This window comes from Pithys albifrons, chromosome 4 (genome assembly GCF_047495875.1).
Source record: "Pithys albifrons albifrons isolate INPA30051 chromosome 4, PitAlb_v1, whole genome shotgun sequence".
NCBI classification, from domain to species: domain Eukaryota; kingdom Metazoa; phylum Chordata; class Aves; order Passeriformes; family Thamnophilidae; genus Pithys; species Pithys albifrons.
The window spans coordinates 86,950,860-86,971,477 of record NC_092461.1 but is presented as its reverse complement, the minus strand read 5'-3'; the positions used below and the strand labels follow the sequence as shown (position 1 = coordinate 86,971,477).

Sequence of the window (20,618 nt, the reverse complement as noted above, 5' to 3'; positions counted from 1 at the left end):
ATGTGAATGAATTGAAAATAATATGGCAGATGTATATTTGTGGCTTTATTTCATATCTTTCTCTAAATATTTAACAGGTCATAGTTCTACTTCAGTACTTGTCATCTGTGTCCAGGCTTCTAAAATCATGTTTATTGGTGGACTCTCAGCTTGTAGTCCAGAATGAATTGCTGAAACCTTTCTTGAGAAATACCTTCAGGATTCTTGCCATACGCCCCAAAGATGGGTTAGGTAATAAAGTACTTTGTTTCCAGTATAACCAGACAGAGGCAGGTCTTCATTTATGGACCACCTTCATGTTGTTGTCAGGCTTAGCTTTCCAGATTTGTGCACATTTGTAAATGCATTGATTTTTCTGTGTTGTCTTTGCAGATCCTGAGTTAACATCAGTACTTCATGAAACGTGGCTAGACTTTTTCTGCCTTCTGGCTACATTATTGTGGAAAAGTGGTCAGATATCTTTTCCATCTGTGACAGCAGCCCTTGCAAATCATTGTACAGCAATAATTGGTAATGACTATTCCTGGATAGATTTTAACCTAGCAACTAATAAAATAAGCAAATAGAAAAGAGAGTCATTCATGTTTAGAGGCTGTTAAGTAATTATCAATGAGATTTCCAGAACGAAAGCCAAATGTGTCCAGAGCTTGACTGACTTGTTTTGTTAAATGAATTTTTATTACTCTTTCTAGTATCATCAGATAAACTTTTGAACTGCCAGATAAATTCAGTAGTTTTCTTTGCATGTATAGATTAGTGATTTTAGTTGTAAACCTTGGCCAAATGTGGTATTCATGAAATGATCCATTAGCACTTCATTTTTCCTAATTTTTTTTTAATATCTTGCTTAAAATGAAAGCAAAGTTTTGAGGGGAGATAAGAGACATAGGAATTTAAGATTATTATATAGAAGTTTGTTTCTTAATTATTCTCACATTACTTGCTTGCATAGTCAGGCAAGATTCTGTGCAGTGTTTTAATATTGAAATATGAGCATAGTCCAGACACGCTTGTGATTTCAACCAGATGCATGTTAAGTGATCTAGTGAATCCAAATCCCATTGCACATAAAGCAGCTGATAATACTGTTGATTTTAAAATTTAAGCTGAGGGAAGTTCAGAAAATTGTTGAACAAATGAGTGATTTGTGTGAAATGGAAATGGCTTATTTTGGTTTATAGTCAAATCATTGCAGAGCAATTAATTTATTTAAATCTTATAAACCTCAAACTTTTCTTTATTAGTTTCTTTTAAAAGACTTACTAGATGCATAGAATTTGTAGAATTCCTTCTGCAGTGCACAGATATTACTGCTTCTTGCTTGCATACTTTCTTTCATAAGTCTTTCTGAATTCCAAAACAGTTCAGCTTTATTTGCAATGAAATGTAAACAGTTTTATTTTTTATTTAACTTTTCAGATACCATTTCTGATTGTATTCCTCTGTCTACAACATATCCTGCTTTATATGTGGCTAGTTTACAGTTCCTCTCTGTCCTTTTGAATGAGGAAGGAAGAAGACAGCTCCAAGAGAAACCGAGCATGTGTCAAAATCCAACTATTAGCTTTCTTCTGGATCATGTTGAAGGATGCCAGGCATCAGTAACTCAACTTACTGCATTAATTATTCAGGTATTTAAAATTTGACAATGTAATTACAGGATACATTTTTTCATTTTTGTATTTTATTAAAAAGGAATATATAGTTACCTAATAAAAATCAATTGTTTCCAGTTATAAACCAAGACATCTTTATTTTGAGACATCTGTTATACACTCATTTTTGAAATTCATGTAATAAGTTGGAACTGTTGCAAAGAAGCAACTTCTAGGAAGTGCCTTAAAAGTCAAAAATGCTGCAACAGTATGGGTGTGAAATCTTACGTAGAGAAGGTGATACATAGGTAGAATATGTTTGGCCAAATACCAATACATTTTTTTCCCTGCTTTTCCAAACATGTAATAATAATTTTAAAGTTTGAGACATTGTATTTTTTAATAACTTTTGTAAAATTTTTTTACCAAAATGAATCATTAAGCCTTCTAGTTCATTCTGTGATAGTGTAAGATCAGTGTTGTTACATTTAAGGAGCACATATTAATGTATTTTCCAACCTAGTTTTCAATTGGCCAGGTACCGTATTTTCACTAATTCTTTTAGGAACTTGTCAACCAACATAATACATATTGGTGACAAGATGGGGTTTTTTTGAGATTTGTTCTGAGTGTCCTGTCCTACTTAGTGTAATCTCATTCTTATTAATATTTCGATACACTGTCCTAAATTACTCTTTTACCTCCTTTGTATTTACACCCTTCACTTATTTGTGGATTGCTAAAATGTCTTCCATTACTTAGTAATAAGCAAAGTTACGTGTGAAATTTGTGTATAATTTGTTTCCCTCACAAATTAGTTTTTTTATCTACATACCCATTGTCTGCCTTTAAATTATATGCAGTTTGTCACTGTAACAGTAATAATGATCTATGATTCAAAGTGTAGTGTTTGAATGATGCACATTTCATATAGTGTAGCTTGAGATTTCTAATGTTCTAGAGTCATTGTCTTGCAACTATTTTTTTAGTAAGTGTTTTATTTAGTAAGATTTTGCTATGTAAAATGTAATTGATTTGACATTTATTCGTACATATTGGATGGTGGGACCAAAATAATGCTCTCTTAGTATCACTTCATCTCCCCTTTTGCTTTAAGTGCTAAAATCTTGTAGAATAACCTTACTCCTACCAAGACTTGTCCTGAACTAGCTAACATCTCTCACATGCACTGTATTCCTTTGCTGTTGTGTTGCAGCACTGTGGCTCTCTAGCCTCTAAGCAGAGATTTCACACTAAATCTAATAAAATAGGTGTAATCAAAATGAAAATTTCTCTTTTTTTTGTTATAAACCCAGAACCCAGTCCATGCTTTGATGCTTTAATTTGGTGTCAGTTGCCCTTATCAGTGAGTAGATGGGTTTTTTTTTTCAAGTTATCAACTTCCTAGTCTTTATTCCTTGACCTTGTCACTCCTGGTTGCAGTGAACACTTTAATAAATGATAACCCTAGAGAATGCATCAATATTGCATATTAAAATCTGAAAAATTTCTTGGGCTGTTAATACATTATGTGTGTGGAAGAAAAATCTAAAATAGTTATCAGTGGTACTTTTATTCTAAGGAAGTATTTAGTATTAGTATTTAGTGTCTCTTCTTCATCATTGTGTTGAAGAAAAGTGAGATGGCACTAAAGGCATGTCTGCAATAGCAAGCCTTGAATATTAGGAAAAGCCTGGAATACGATGGCTGGTCATCTAGGCTTTAGAAAGATAGAATGTTAAGAAAAGAGTAAGAGCAGTGGGCTTATGAGCAAAAGAAAAATTTAATTTTAAAAAGCGTTTTAATTACAAAAAATTAAGAAACACTTTAGTGCAGACTGACCATAAACAGAAATATATATAGAGAGAGCTCCATATAAGAATATAGTGATGAATTATCCAAATGAAAATATAGACTATGACAACTTATTTATAGATATGAATACTACTTTTAATATGGTCACTTTTTCATTTCTGTACTAAAATTGCATTTTTTGTAGGTCTGTGAAAGAAAATCTTCAAAGGATGTGCCGCAAGAAGTTGCTACAAATGCACTGCTGTCTCTGTTAGCTGTCAGCAAAAATGCCCAGAAATGTGCTTTGGAAGGTGAGCATTTCAAAATGTACGTTAAATGATTTATGAATGAAATGCTTGCAGGTGTTTTACATATTATCTTTAAATCCTAATGGTTTTTGTCAAAGCAAAAAACCTAGGTTTCAGTGGCAAGGGTTTTTTTGGATTTTTACTAAGAAATCTTATTAATAATTAAAGTTTTCACCTGCAGATAAAAAACTATGTTGTAGCTAGTTTAAGAACTCGTGGAAGTCACAGCTCTGGGTTAGAGTGAGAAGAGACCTGCGAGCTTTTACTGCTAATGGCATAGTCATCCATTTGAAACTGAAGATTTTGTACTGGCAGTATGTTCCATTTCTTGTTTTATGGTATGCCGACACTTTTGATGCCTTGAGAGACCCCAAAAAGTAGAACCCCGAGCCAAGTTAGTGTGGGATAAGATAAAAAGGGAATGTCCTTTAATGTCCAGGCCTAAGGCCTATAGGAATACATATCGACGTGCATACTGAACACTGATTTTCCATGGTTTTTATAATATTGTCCACCCAATCTGCTATTTCCACATTCCTCGGCCCAGCCCTGTCCTACCCCTGGGGGAGAGTGAGACCCTGTTTTCATCATCTTTGTCTTCCTCAGGACACGTAGGACCCTTGGAGATTTCCAGTGTTCTGGCTTTGAGGTCACTCTGACACTGTTTATGTCTGTAGCACAGGCCTGAAGATATTATTCAGCCTTCTACCTTGAAGAGAAGACTAAATAGCTAAAAGAATTTGAGGCATTGATATGGAGTAGAGGTTGGCATGTATAAACATTGAACTTAATACTAACACATTAAAGTCTGCATTTTCACTACAATTTCTTCTAAAATCTATAAAAATTAGAAAACCAGAAAAAAGTCAAAAACCCTCTGAGGCATCACTTTCATAGGTGAAAGTATGCCCTGTATTCTCAGTTCTAGCTGTGCCTAGACAAGAAGAGACTTCTTTTTCAAAGCTTTTTTCTTGTCTGCCTCTTTGTTTCTTTAGTCCCATTTTGCAGTTTAAAAGAAGGACCTTCTTCCCTTGCTGTCCAATATCTTTCATGCCTAAGGTTTTTACAGTAGTAAACCAACTTCTAATCAAAGGCTTTTTCTGCCCTCTAGAATACAGGGGAGAGTGGTTAATTTGCATTTCTCATGTATCATGTGTTTAATACCTTCTGATCAGTCTAAGTGCACTTTCTTTGGTGCTCTCTTTTTCCTTATATCTATGAGTTGGGGTTTTTTTGCTTTTAAACCAACACTACATTGAAATAGATAGCCTAGACATATCTGCTCAGTGTCTGATCCCAACAGTGGCAGAAAACTCTGAGCTTCAGATCCTGTTTTCTACTCTTTCCCAGTGTATTGGTGCTGTACTCTGCCCTTGCTTCAGTCAGGGTTCTTTTTCTGTTGATGACCTACTGGATCATTTAAGATCTGACTTGGCATGAAGACACTTCCACTGCAGGAAGTGCATCATGTTGTTCTTGAGCAGCCTTCAAGTCATCCTTGCTGTCAGGCAACATAGATCTTAGAAAAGAGGAAGAGGACTTGTGGAGTTTGAATCACTGTCCTAAAGACATCTGTAGCTCTAACATCACCTGTTCAGCTTTAAAGGACTGCTTTAAGTTACAAATACCAAGTCCTGCACCTCAAAAGGAACAGCCCCTTACAGCCATAGAGGCTGACTGGAGAGCTGAAAAGAGCTGGGTAGCAAGCTGAATGTGAGAAGACTTTTAACAGCATCCTGGACTGCATTAACAAGAACACAGCCAGTAGGTCAAGGGAAAAGGTTTATCTTTCCTTTACTTATCACTTGTTAGACTAAATCTAGCCTAGTGCCTCCAGTTTTGGCCCAGTACAAGAAATGTCAACAAACAGGAGCAAGTTCAGCAGAAGGCCACTTGGGTGGTTGTGTCTGCTTGTCCTTAGACAAGAGGCTAATGGAACTATGTTCAGCCTGGAGAAAAGGTTTTGAGAGGACATAACAGTCTTCTCATACCTATGAGATTTGAAAAAGGAGAGCCAAGTTTGTGACAGCAGTGCATGATGTAGAAGGATGAAAGAGAATGGCCATAAACTGAAATGTGAGTCAGACTGCCTGTAAGTAAACCCTTGAAGGCAGTAAAGCCATAGCTAGACATAGCATGCAGTCTCTGTCTTTGGACATTTTCAAGACCCAACTGGATAAGGCTGCAGGTAAACTTTGTTCATAGAGTGTACTCTAAGCAGGAGGTTGGACTCTGACTTCTGGAGGCCATCTCTTCCAACTTGAATTATCCCATGATCATAGAGTCATAAAATGGTTTGCATGGAAAGGGGCCTTCAAAGGCCATCTAGTCCAATCCTCCAATAATCAGGGACATCTTGAACTAGTCAAATTGCTCAGAGCCCTGTCCAGCCTGACCTTAAATATTGCCAGGGATGGGGCATCCAACACCTCTCTGGGCAACCTGTACCAGTGTGTCACTATCTTCATTGTAAAAAAATTTCTACCTCATATGTAGTCTTAAGTCTGCCCTCTTATAGTTTAAAATGATTACACCTTGACCTATTCCAACAGGCCCTGGTAAAAAGTTTGTCCCCATCTTTCTTCTAAGCTCCTTTTAAGTAGTGGAAGACTGCAATCAGGTCTCCCTGGAGCCTTTTCTTCTCCAGGCTGAACAATCCTAACTCTTCCAGCCTGCCCTCATAGATGTATCGCATCCCTCCCATTGTTATTGTGGCTCTCCTCTAGACTCCCTCCAACAGGTCCTTCACATGCTGGAGGCCCCAGAGCTGAATGCAGTATTCCAGGTGGGGTCTCAGCAGAGAAAAGCAGAGGGGCAGAATCACCTCCTTCAACATGCTGGCCATGCTGCTTTTGATGCAGCCCAGGATGCATTTGGCCTTCTAGACTGTCAGTCCACATTGGTGAGTCATGTCCAGCTTTTCATCCACCAGCAGCCCTAATTTCTTGTTGTCAGGGCTGTTTGCAATCCCTTTATCCCCCAACCCGTACTGATGCCTGGGATTGGCCCAGCCCAACTGCAGCATCTTGCACATGATTGTTGAACATCATGAGGGTTCATCTGGATAGACTTTTTGAGCTTGTCCAGGTCCCTCTGGATGGCATCCCATTCCTCAGACTTGTCAATCACACTGCTCATCTTGGTGTCATCTGAAAACTTGCTGAGGCTACACTCACTGTTATTGATGAAGACATTAAACAGTACTGGCCCAGATATGGTCCCTGAGGGACACCACTTGTCACCAGTGTCCATCTGGACTTTGAGCCATTGACTGCTCCCCTCTGAGTGAGCATCTAACCCATTCGTCATTGGTGGTACGGTCCACCTGTCAATTACATAACTCTCCGATTTGGAAGGATGTTGTAGAGGACCGTGTCAGAAGCCTTACAGAAGTCCAGATAGACAACATCTGTAGCTCTTACCTTGTCCACTCATGTAATCACTCCATGATCCTGTAGTGAGTTCAAGACTCTAGATCCAAAGAAAAGACCCTAACTCAAAATGTTATTGCTTTCTTTTGTCCCACCTCAGATGCAGCAAATCTGCTGTTATTGGGGAAGGATTGGGTAATACAAATGGATTCTCTAACCTCTTGAAGCTTCACTTTTCTAAGCAGCATCATGGAAGGTATCTTGAAGAGTTACAAGTTGTTATTCTCTCCTCCCCAAATCATCTTCCCTTCTCCATCATACCTGTCCTTCCTCTGGGCATTCACAGAATCTATTCTGAGTTGGAAGGGACCCACAAGGATCATTGAGTCCAACTCTTAAGTCAATGGACCATACATGGGATTGAACCCATGACCTTGGCATTATTACAACCAAGATTTAATTCTTCTCATGCAACTCTATTGCAAGAGGACTCAAATGTATTCTTGCTTCTCAAGATCATTCAACTAGATTCACTTCACCTCAGAAACTGTTAGTTACTTTCTGATATCAAGAAGATCATTGCCAGAAAGATATTTTGTGTTTCTTAAAATATTTTTGATTGTGAATGTAATTATAAATGTTACTGGTTTTTGTTTTCCAGTTGACCTGATAGACAGCTGTATAGAAAACATGAAGCATGTTCATGCACAGCTGAACTTGGATTCCCTAAAGCCTGGGAAAGCGCAGAGAAAAAAGGTAGCTATAAAAACTGAAAGACTGATATGATAAGGCACTTCCCAGCTCTCTTTCATTTGTTTTTGTTTTTCTTCTTGAGGCAGATACTGCTTGTATCTGTCACAGATGAGACAGAATAAATGACAACGTGTAGTAGATCTGGATAAGATTCAATTATTTTAGATCTTTTACCAACTTGATTATCTCACATGCTCTCCCACCCAGAGGTCTTACTAGGTCTCAACTTACTTTTCTAACACAGAGATGACTGCTATTTCAGGCATGTCAGGCAAATGAATGTCCATTCATACTTTGCAGCTGCTCAGTCTTCGGTCTTTACTGGACAAAGCCCCTGAGCATGTACTGGTGTTTTTCTCCATTCATCTCTCTGGTCCCCAGGATCTTCTCCCAGTTGCAGCATCCTAGCCAGAATCTTCATGTTCTTTTTGGGCCCATTTCTTTCTTTCAGGGGAATATTTCTTTGCTGGAATCCTTTTACCACCACATTTTCTTTCCAGAGCTCCAAGCTCCTGTTTACCTTAATAATCTATATGTGAAGTACAGCACATGATCAGCCTCTGAGTTACCAGTTCTGTTTCATGTCTTTTTATTAACTGGAGGATTCAGGTATTTCCACTTTTAGTTCAGGTTATCAGAATTAGCAACTGGCCCATTCTGGATGAAGCCAGCAACTAGCAGGCTTCTGACTGAGAGTTCAAAGTTCAGTTTCAGACATTCAGTCACATACACAAATATCCTTTTGTAATATTGTCAGTGTGTGTAATTTATGATATTTATTAGCCTTAGAGCAATATCAGAGTACTTTAGTTTTGAAACATAGTTGGTCTTTCAGCTGTGACTTCATGGTCCTATCCAATCCAGCTAATTTTTCCCATCTTGTTTCCACAAAAATGACTTTTGTTTTTCTCAAGTTTTCTCTCAGTGTCTTTCAACCAGTGCTAGCCATTTTGATTTTGTCTGTTCTTGTGTCAGTCAGTCTCCTTCCCATCCCCAAACCAGTTCCAGTCTGCTTAGGCATATAAATCATAGTTTTTTTCCTCTCCACCTTCTCCTATTGTCTGGCTTCCAATTGTACTTTTTTTTCTGTTCTCTTTCAAACTTGGTCTGGATATTTCAGTTTCTGGTCATCAGGCTGTTGTCCCTGGTTTTAACTTTTTGTCAGTTTCTTTTTTAACCTCATACTTAGAGTCTTTCCACTGCCTGCACTCCCAGTTTCTTTTCTCCATTCACAGATTTTTTTATTTAGCCTTTTTTTTCAACCTTCCAGTTCTTCCAGACTGTAGTATTACCCAACCCTTCTTTACCACATCTAGATGTAAAATATGTCTTACATCGTACAACAGTTTCATAAGATTTTTGTTGCAATCTGCTTATTTTCTGCCACTTTCTTCTAGGAGCATTATTAAGATACAAGCAGTAACCTCTACTGTCAAGTTTGATATCTTGTCCACTCCCACATCAAGCAGAAATTGCAGAAAACATCTTTCTGCAGAGTATTTCTGCATTTCTTGAGCTCAATAGTTTTCTCTGAGGTTTTGGCACAGACTTTAACCTTGATTTGTGAGAGTGTGGAACCATGTTTTATAACAATGAACTCTTAAAAAAATTTGAGTTTGACCCTGACATTTGAAGGCTACAGTATTTTTTCTTGAGAGCTCCTAAACACCTTTATTATCCCTTCTCCAAGGGTTGAAGGCTGAAAGTGTCCTGCCCTGGATATGTCCCGTAAGGTTGAAGTCAGATAGTTCTTTGCAGTTGTTGTCTTGAGAAGAGGGAAACTAGGAATATTTGCTCCTCTGCTAAACATAGAACGAATTTAAAACTTGAAGAAAATTGGAGGAAAGGAGCCTCTGAGAAAGGTCAGAAAGACTCTTTATGTTTAATTAAAAATTCTTCGAAAGATTTGCAAAAGACTTCATGGCAGATTTTCCTGCTGAGCTGGGACTGTAGGTTGCTTCATCACATGTAAGTGTGATTTTTATCATATGTGGTGCATAATGACAAACAATTTCATGTGAAGGAAACTGAGACATTGCTTTCATAGTAGATACAGCTGATCACTCACAAAACTGCCCCCTGGCGCACTTCAAGGTACAGCTCTCAAAGGGAAGTTATGAGAGCTTTTTTCTTTCTCTCTTTTTTCTTTAAACTGTTAGGAAAATTGTGTTTGACCTGGCTTCATTCTCAGAGCAACTGATGTGTTTTAGTTGATATTCCATTTCTTTCACAATAATTAGTGTGATGCCAACCAAGAGCATGAAAAGTATTTACAAACAGTCAAGCTTTCAAAAAAAGCTCTTAAAATAGGATCTTAGTAAAAATCAAGATATCCTAAAATAAATAGATGCAACAGCATCATCAATGCAATCCATAACTTTTTCAACCTCCTGGAAGTTTATTCATTAAATGAGTTGTAGCTTGTAGCATTTTAGTGCTATTTTATTTATTAACTAAATTAATACATAGGGAATTCCTTGAAAGAATGTATTGGAGTTACCATTTTATTTGGCTAAAAATGAAACAAACCATTATAAAATGTATTTTTAATGATGATTTGTATGTTTTTTCTTTACCTACTACACCTGACTTGCATTAACCTGTTTCATTAACTGTTACTTCTTCTCTAAATATTATCAAAAGTGCATGTTATGATGTATAAGCACATATTATTCTTTTGCCTTGTCTGAGATTAAGCATGAATCCTATTTTACACTTTTGTTCCTTTATAAGACAGAAAGAGAGAGTATCCTTTGGTGAACAAGCATGTTGGAATTTGATCATTTTTCATAAGTTGTTTAGTGTGTCAACCTTATAGAAGTTAGGATGGCTATCATTAGCCTCTAGCATCACAGCTCTATCATGAAGATTAATTTTTTGTTTACTTGTGTACTTGAATCTAAGTATAGTACCTCACAGTCCAAAGTTCTGTATTTATCTTTATAACATTTTTATCAGGTTGGAAGCTATTTCCTTTTTTAAGGATAGGGGACCATGACCCTGAGAATATAAGGATGGATTAGTGTGACCAAATGTAGAGATCTGCAGGACAGAGCTAATTTAACCTTGTTTTCATCTGAGGAAGAAAAAAGGTGCTTCTAGGAGTGATTAATTTGATTTGTTTTAGATGTTTACATTAGGATGGAGCCAAATACTCAGAAATGTTCCCAGCCATTTTTCACTGTTGTAAGAGAAATGGAGCTCAACATTACAGATTTCTGCATTTGGTGAGATTGGTGCCCCTGGAAATAGTATATGTGGGTTGTGAGAGGGATGAGGATGACTCTAAGTAACTTGTTATAAATGGCTTTAGTAAATGTGCTTGAAGCTAGCTGAGATGAATTCTACTTGAGATCAGAAGAAAACAGTGGAAGAAATGTGACCCAAATGCTGATGCTTTAGATTTACACCTCTCCTTAGAAATCTCTTTCCTCCGTGTGCAAAATTCATTCTGGTCTGATGTTGATGACTTCAATTATTTTTCTCTGGATAGGAGGATAACCTTCTCAAGGAGTTAAGGTGTTCTATGCAGCTCCTCAGAAACTGTCTTTTTCAAAATGAAGAATGCAAAGTAAGTATTCTTGTACTGAAGCAATATGAACACATTCAGTTAGTGAATGAAGACAATTTTTTTCTACTTTGATGTTATTTTCAAGCTGGCTAAATTTAAGTTTGATCTTAATGGCAGGAAATGCTTCAAATTTCATTATTAGCCCAGTTTCCCAGAATATTTCATACATTCATTAGGAACTCGGTGTTCTTATTGAAACATCATCTCCCAATGGTTTCAGATGGCTGTTATCTTTTATATCCACTTCTGTTTTGCTTAATTCAATAGTTCTAATTTTCAAAGCATATAATATGAAAAATGGGTGTGTAGAAAAGTGTTGGGCCACCAGAAAGGCACACAGAAATACACTTCAGATCTAGGAAAGTGGTTTCTGCTCCTTATTCCTCTCTCCTTATATTCTTTCCCTTTCTGAAAGACAAAAAAGCAAACAAGCAGAAAAAAAAACAAAACAAAACCACCAAAATTGCACCCCACACAAAAAACAAATCATAAACAATAATTTGCCCTTTACTTTCTTATCTGAAAGTAAGTGCACTAATCCTCCAAAACACAGTTTTATTTTCATCTTGATTTTTTTTAAAATCATTTTTCTTCCTCAGAGTCTTAAAATTCTTTCACATTTCACATTCTTTATCTTTTTCTCTTTTCAAGTGTTTTTCTTTTCAAATTCTTTTCAACTTCATTTGTTCTACCTATCTATTTTTTCCACAGGGAAAATGTTACATTTTTTTCCTTTTTTCTTGTGTTCTTTTTTTTCTGATCACTGGTCTTCCTCTTTCTTATGGCTGATACCCTTCACATATTTATTTTCATTTTCTCTTTCACAGTTTAATTTGTCTTGGCATTGTGTTACTTGTGCTATTTATACAACTTGTTCTGCTTTTAGCAAATACATTAGTGGAACCATAAGATTTCCTGAATTTCCAGAAGTACCCCTTTTCTAGGGCATGTGTTAGCGTCCTTTTGTAAAGAGAACACCTGTGTCTGAATAAGCCATCTAATCTCTAATGTCCCTATAACTTGGTTGTGTCATGATGTCAGTTAATATTATTGTGGAATGTTTTTCCTATTTTGATCAGGGTCTGCAGAGACAGTTGCTTGGAGGAGAGAAGGAGGTTGCTGTTGATAGCTGAAGATTTCTGTCATTTACTCTGTACGCAACTGCACTCTTGTATTTCCGTGCTTTTTGAGTTTCGATAGTTACTTTGGTTGGACTTGAATAGAACTATTAAATAGAGAGCTCTTGAGCAATCACAGTAGGATCTTTACTTTTGTTTGCATGTCTGTCAGGAATTAAAACACATCCTAATTTTGACTGGGATAGAGTTAATTTCATTGGTGTTGAAATGAGATGTCATTTCTCTGCACAATCTTTTAAGCGATAAGATAAAAATATGCGTTTCTTATTCTATACTTCATTTTCAAAGTATTTAAGAATATAATAGTTTAAATTCTTCCTCATGTTCTTGTAGATGGCAGCACTTAAAGCTCATCTTGTTCCTGTTCTGCACTCACTATGGCCGTGGTTTTTAGCAGATGATTCCTCAATGCAAATAGCTCTGCATTTGCTTTGTATGTACACTGCAAACTATCCTGCAGGTATGAGAGTCACTCTGTGATGTAAAACATCAAAATATTTGACCAGAATAATTAAGATGGAAAAGCATAATAAAAGGAAAAGAATGTTTATTACTACCATAAGAGGAAAGTATAAAAGCTCTGGTCCATCAAAGGCTATAAAGAGTTTTGATTTTAATATATTGAAGACTTTTGTTCGGATCCTGTTTCAGACAGTTGGATTTAGCAAAAGTACAATTGTACTAAAGGATTAAATAGCATTTAATTCAAATCAGTACGTTTGAAGGTTTCACTGAATGTCCTACCAAGCTGAATAGTTATAGAAGTACTACTCTAGGAATTCTTTGATAGAGAGCAGTGTTTCAGTACTTTATACTGTTTGTACTTCAATCCTTATTGAGAAAATCCTGGTTTTGAAATAATCAATAAACAAATTTAATTTTGTATTAAATTTCTTCCATTTATTTATGCCTTGGACTCAGTAGCTTGCATTTGTATAATTTTCAAAAGGATTCTCTTTTTCATTTGAGCAAACTTTTATTTCTGTTGATAGTTATCCCCACTACTAAAAACTGATCTTTTCTCTAGTATGGATTTTTCTCATTCCATATCTTGGTTATTTACTCAGATAATGACTTGCTAGTGACTTGAAGAGATATATATGTCAGTTCATTTCTCTTGATCAAGACACCATAAGTGTTAGCAGGGTTAAAATATATTAACCAAAAAATCTCTGAGCTTTTTTCACTCTTGTGTTTAAGTTTAAATGTCTCCAAACCTTAAATGATCTTGCAACTGCTTTTTTTGTAAAGATTTTTTTTTTATATGGACTGAAGGAAGGTCAAATGTGTACTAGTCCATCACAGAGTATAAAATTTAAATATAATGTCCTGTGCAAGAAATCAAGCTGAAGTTCTGATGGTCTTTCTTGTTTCTTAGCTTCAAGTGACTCTAGGCTGCATTTTTATTTTCCTTGCTGACAAAAGCAAGTTTTCTCTGATCAGTTGTGGTTTTTCTTTCTGTTCATGATAGCTGGTTTATGAGGTGTCCCAAATTTACCCTGAACTGGTTAACCACTCCTCCTCAGGGTAGTCAAAGAAATACATGTAGATCATGTTTTATTTTTATTTACTTTTTCCATGTCAGAAACTAACCCTTGTTGCAGGTGCCAAATGCCACTAAATAAAAAGTTTATATTTGTGCATAAATATCAGGTTGGTAGCATAGTTGTTCCCTGCTGCTGTATTAATTGAGCTTGTAGCTCTGTGGCATATGATTGTGCATGCTACTGTTGTACAGTGTAATGATGGGTGCAGACAGGGGTTTTATTTCTCAGAAAAATGTTCTTAAAAACTTGTATTAGTCCTTTCTGATTATACAGAGACGTCTCTTTTCCTGACCCAGTTTCAGAGGATCCGCTCATATTCTGTTGCCAAATAATTGTATAATGCCTCAGATAGAATGCTTTGTTTTTTAAGGAAACACTCTGAGATGGAGAAATGGATTCTATTTAACAGCAGAATTGCCTCTTAAATTCTAGAACAATAGGACAGTAGATGCCTATTCCAGTAAACTGCCACATTCAGACAGGTTTCTAATCAAAGCATGTACCACTGACTTCATTGTGGTTCAAGGAAAAAATACATACATATATTATATGTAAAAAGATCTTTTCAGAAGTTCCATCTCAATCTCCGAGCTGCTAGATGCTCTTTCTATAGATTTCTTTTTATTTTAAATATATATCTGCATTTCTAATATGATAAATGTTTCATTGTTTTAAGGTTGTGCTTCACTTTGTTGGGCCAGTGGTGGACAATCATCTCTTCCAGCTGCACGAGGTGCAACTGGCAATTCATTAATGCATAGCATCTTGAAATTGGCTTCCCAAGTGTCAAATGATAACAGCCCAGTTCAGCAGGTGGTCTTTTGTCTAATTTCTAACCTTGCTCTGTCTCATGACTGTAAAGGCATTATTCAGAAGGTAAGTAAATAGTATTCTTGATAAATAGTGATAAATGGTGATATTTCAATATGGAGTGTCCTGTGATCATATAGAAATGCTTCTGCAGGAATCAAAACCATTTTGTCTTCTCAGTCAGTTGTGATACTGTTCCCTAAGAGCAGCATGTAATTCAGTCATATTCACAGTCTAGACAGAAGCAACATATGGAGCTGGACAATTTTTGATAGAGCCTTTTTAAAACCTCTCAATTTCAGTGAAGTGTAAAATTTTTAATACCCATAAATATTGATGACAATCACTAGTGGATCATGAAAGTGAACATGCAGTAGAACAAACTGCATGTGAGTAAAGAAAAAATTAAACATTATCAATCATTAGGTATACTGTGAGAATTATAATCTTTATGAAAGTTTTAGCAAAGATGTCCTACATGTCAGTAACTGGATATTGAATAGAAATCTATTCTTATTACACAAAGGTATGTAGTATCTTTGCTTTTTAAAATTTATATATAGAATAATCCTTACTCTGTTTTATCACATGTTCTTTGAAAAGTCTGTTTCTCTTGAACTTTGATCATTTAAGTAAATTCAACACCTTGAGAAGCCATACCATGTAGAAAGTCAGCTGTAGTAGTGACCTCATGAGCTAACACAAAAGAAATTATAAAAAGTGTGCTTGTTTTTAGCATATTTTATAGTAATTTGATAATTGCAACTATTTCTTTTGATCTCTGTTAATAATGTTCTAATGTACCTGGACCTAATTACCTGTTAGAAAAGGCAGGGTGAAATATGATCTTTTTGTGATGCTAATTATATAAAACCTGGTCATAAAATTACAAAATGGCTAATGCTCAAACTTCTTAATGAAAACAATGAGTTTGAGATCTTTTCTGTAGCAGCTGTTATATTCTCTGATTTGCTTTTGCTTTTACTCTCTTCAGTTTCACTCTAGTGTGATAGTCTTTGTTCTCTCTCCTGAGCTCTCCTTTCATAATTGTAAGCAATGCTAAATAACCAATTCCATCTCTGAAAATTAAATTACCAATATTACATTCACATGATGAAAACCACAATGAGTTTGTATGCTGCCTTGTTTACTTTTGACCAGATGCTTGTATATGTTGTCGAGGGACAGTGAGGTTGGGAATATTCAGTCAAGGACTTTTTCATTATAGGAATTATAGGAATTCTTGCAAAAATAGAGAACATTCCTATGGCTGTCAGTGAAGGGAGGAGTGGTGCTGTAGTTTCTTATAAGTCACTTCCAAATTGAGATATTCTGTGATACCTTTAACATTTGCAAATAACACATGCAGTAATAAAACATCTAGAATACATTATCTAAGTAGTGCATTGATCAACTTAAAATGTTTCTAGCTTATTTTTCGGGCAGAAATGCAAAGTGCAAAACAAAAAGCTTATATAGTGGCGAGAATTAACCTTTAAAGAAATATATTGTGTTGGATCAACTTTCATGTATTTACAGATAAATTATTATAGGAGAAAATTTATTTTACCATTTATTTTGAACTAAGAAGTAGATTCTTTTTCATATGTAATTCTTTCAATAATCCTTGACTAATAATGGGGTGTCTGAAATAGGTAAATGAATTACTAGGTTTTGGTTAAATACATAGATTGGAAGATCAAACAGCCGCGAACAAACCATGGAATACTATCACTTCTAACATCCTTTTTCTTCTTTCTAACAGAGTAACTTCCTGCAAAACTTTTTGTCTCTTTCATTACCAAAAGGAAGTAATAAAAATCCTGGTAATGTGTCTACTCTTTGGCTAAAGCTGCTACTGAACATATCTTTTGGAGAAGATGGACAGCAGATGGTCATGAAGATAAATGGCTTTTTAGACCAGATCGTGGAAATGTGTAAATGCAAACACAAGAGCAGCCAACATCTGGCACTTCTTATTCTACATAACATATGTTTTAGTCCAGCTAATAAACCAAAGATATTAGCTAATGGTAAGTATGGCTTCCAGAAGACCATATTTTCTTTGAGGTTTGGGTTACTGACCAAGAACTCAATGTTGCTTTTTAGAAAAGCATTTTTATGAAAAATAATTTTGTAGAAGTGGTTACAGAGCACATATTTTGGCAATTAAAATAATACATAGTAAAAGGATAAGCAAATCAAGAGTTTTAAAAAAGAAAATCAAGAACTGTTGTGAGGCAGATCATTTGGTTATAGTAGCACATTATGAATGAAAGAGGTTTTGTAGTTTTCTCAAACAGCTAGTTTTTCTGGGGAGGTTGAAGGATTCTTCGTGTCAGTCAGTTTGAAATAACTGAAGATTCTGCCTTTCAGCTGAACAAAACCTTGTTAGCTCCTGCAAGTCAGGAGATGTTGAGACAAACTATTTTGTGTTCTGTCATGTGCAGAAAACATTTATGATAATGATAAAGTTATGATCATGGCTTATATATTTAATCTCCCATCATGCACAGAAGTTTTTTCTTGGTTGTTAGTAAAAGGCATGTTTCTTTCCCCATTTAATTGCAGAGAGAATGCTCCTGTCTTCGTTATACGTTTTCAGCATGTTTTTCATAGTGTCCATGCTTTTTGTTCGTTCCTAAGATATGGATTTGCTGCCTTGATTAAGCATACATTATTCAGTTACATATCTGTGAATTTTTGTTGTGAACAACCAAACTGGAAGAGTCTGGCTTCACAGCAGTGATAGAAAATTAAATCACCTACAGTGGGGGGGCAGATATTTCTCATTGGTTGCAAATCATCTGCATAATAAGTATGAAGGAAAATAGAAACATCTTAATATCCATCCTGATGTGGCTCTAATTGCAGCTACTGGGAGTTATAAAACAGTTTCATGGCTTACCCAGTCCCTATGCATAGCTGATGGCTGTACATAATGTACATGTTTTATTACTGATAGCTTAATTTTTTAGCATCACTTGTCTTTTGTTTTGCTATGTTGTTTTCAATACTTCTTTCAATGTAGTCTGCTGATTTCATGAGAATAGTGAAATTTAATCGATAATAAAGCTTCTGTAATTCCTCTGCCATACCAATACTTGTCATAAAAATAAGTGTCCTCCAAGCATCAATATACTGAGGTATGTAAATATATTTGTGTGCTTTGGATTATATTTTCTAGATGCTTTTGGTTTCTTTTTTTTTATTTCTCTCACTAGATCAAGCAATTGCAGTACTGTCTGCCTGTTTGGAAAGTGAAAGTCCTGCTGTTAAAAGAATAGGAGCAGCTTCTCTTTGGGCTTTGCTTCACAACTATCAGAAGGTTAGTGTTTGAGAAATGCTTGAAGAAATTGTAATGTTATACTTTTATGCTGTAAACAATACAGTAGTCTCTAAGTTTACAGTAGTCATTTGATAAAGTTTAATAAAGTTTACAGTAGTCATTTGATTTTATTTTAGTCGCATAGTGGCTGAATCTAATTTGTGACAGCTTCTATAAATGCAATCTGTATGATGACACAGTCATATATTCATTCTAAAATTCTTGCATCTCATGTTCTACTGAATTATTGTAATTTTCTAAACTTTGCTTTTGAAGTGTGATCATGTGGGAAAGAAAATCAACTCATTGTATTTTGTGTGTGCCTATAGGCAAAAGTGACTTTGAAGAATCCATCAGTAAGGAGAAGAATAGATGAGGCTTATTCTTCAGTGAAGAAAAGTAAGTCTTACTGCCACCTAATGCAAATTCTTTATTTTTCCATAATTATAACATTTAAATTTATATCATCGCTGCAAGTTTTTGTTTGCAGTAGGTTTTGAAAGGATTTTGTCTCTGAAATCACAAGTAGCAATATGGTTAGGCATCTTATAAATACAGATAGAGAAATATGCCTTTGGTTAACAAACTGTAAATAAGGCCCTGGATAATTGCTAAGGGTAGTTTCTACTGGTAGGTCTGATCATGCTTGCAACAAAATTATTTTCACTGTACAGTTCTGTGTTAATTCTTAAATATAGTGATAAGAAAAATTTTTCTTTTAGCATTGACTTTGCTTAACAGTGCTCAGACTCAGTGTTCAACTACATAGAGAAGGGATCAGAAGAAAGCATTTTTCCAATCTTAAAATGAATATCATGAGTTACCTGATGTTTGAAAGCCTGAGATTTTTGCTCAAGTAACTGAACCTAACTATTGTTTGAATGGCTTTGATACAATACATTCAGCTGAAGAACATTCATTCTGAAAGGTGTTTTGTTAAAACACTGATATGTAGCTGGAGCTTCAGTAGCTAATAATGGGTTTATTGGTTGTTAGACACATCATGACTCTGATCTTGAAAAGATATGATAATGTCTCATTTTAAGTCAATGAGCTTTCCTACTAATTTTAATTGTTCTGTAGATAAATAGGTTTATTGATCGAAGGGCTTATAAGACCATAGTATTTCCATAGTATTTTGCACAACAGAATTGCAAGAAACTTTCTGTCTACATTTGCCATTGTTGGTATCCTAATAAGGAGGAGATGTGTATTTCATAGAACATCTCATGATAATTCTTGTACTGGCACCCAAATCCACTGATTTTGTGAATGTACTGTTGTTTCAAACTCAGCCTTTACTAAGTCAATCATTGAACATAACAATGCAACGTTTGATATACTGATAATATATTCATAAATAGATATGTTTGTATTGTTCTTTATAGCATAGCTACCACTGATCAGACTTTTCAAAATGCTATGTTGAATCAACAAGGTAGAAATATGCAGCTTTATGGATGAGCATCATAACATTAATCCCCATTTATTTGTGTTCTGCTTTAGAACGTAAGGTCCTAGACTGAAGTATTGATTTTTATTTCAATAAGTACTTACATATCAAAATATGGAGTATAAAAGATTTTATGACAGTTATGTAATGTGTCATCAATATTATCATTGATATCATCTTGTATTAAGGTTCACAACTAGCCTATACTATTAAAGCTTTGATCATTTCATAGTTATAATTGGGATGAGTGCAGTGGAAGAATTTTTCAACATGGCTATTGTTCTTTGACAGCTCCTGCTTTGTCCTACCCAAAGAGAAAACCAAAACAGACTTTGCAACATAAAGTACTAGTATTTGATTTGCTACTCATAATACAGAGGTTAAGGTCATAAAACCCCATGAATTCTAGCAAGGCATTTGATGTAATTTTGGAAAAGTAATTTTGTATTAAGTATCAACTAGAAATTCTTTTTTAATTTCTTTCAGCTTCTCCACAGCCAGAAGAAAATGAACTACATGCCTACTATATAAAATGCTTAGAGAATATAGTTCAGCTTCTTGATTGTTAGTGATCATCAGCCTACTTCTTGTATTGACATTGAACAGCTTGTTCAATGGGAGGCTGAAATTTAAAGAAAGCACTTCTGATTCACAGTTCTGTGGCAGCAGCATCAGTGCTATGGAAGAAATTTATGAAGCCTTTGAGGAAGGAGATGGAGTTCATTGCTTTGAACCAAAGAAATTGCACTAAATGTGGTTCAAACTACTTACTCTGTAATCCCAATGGGATATTATTCTACTATGTAAAGTATGTACAGAGAAGAAGGAATGCATAGGGAAAAGGATGTGAAAAATCAATATTTTCTTAAATTGAACATGGAAATTGTTACTGTGTGATGTATTAGAATTTCTGGTTTGGATTGTTCTTAATAAAGGGGTTTTTAACTGA

At 35.3% G+C, this 20,618-nt stretch overlaps 1 protein-coding gene across 5 annotated transcripts in view; it reads left to right on the top strand.

Moving 5' to 3' along the window:
• The window catches only part of RTTN (rotatin), an 80,518-nt gene extending 59,900 nt beyond the window's left edge, over positions 1-20,618 (top strand). For 4 of the 5 annotated variants that reach the window (XM_071554904.1, XM_071554903.1, XM_071554906.1 and 1 more), the window contains 12 exons: positions 78-231; positions 373-510; positions 1,420-1,631; positions 3,595-3,700; positions 7,730-7,824; positions 11,315-11,392; positions 12,865-12,991; positions 14,755-14,954; positions 16,654-16,921; positions 18,113-18,216; positions 18,546-18,615; positions 20,156-20,618. In XM_071554904.1, coding sequence (XP_071411005.1) covers positions 78-231; positions 373-510; positions 1,420-1,631; positions 3,595-3,700; positions 7,730-7,824; positions 11,315-11,392; positions 12,865-12,991; positions 14,755-14,954; positions 16,654-16,921; positions 18,113-18,216; positions 18,546-18,615; positions 20,156-20,238 — 1,635 coding nt within the window. In that variant the 3' untranslated portion in view covers positions 20,239-20,618. Of the gene's footprint in view, positions 1-77; positions 232-372; positions 511-1,419; positions 1,632-3,594; positions 3,701-7,729; positions 7,825-11,314; positions 11,393-12,864; positions 12,992-14,754; positions 14,955-16,653; positions 16,922-18,112; positions 18,217-18,545; positions 18,616-20,155 lie in introns of those variants that run through there. The other variant, XM_071554905.1, reaches the window with a different exon arrangement.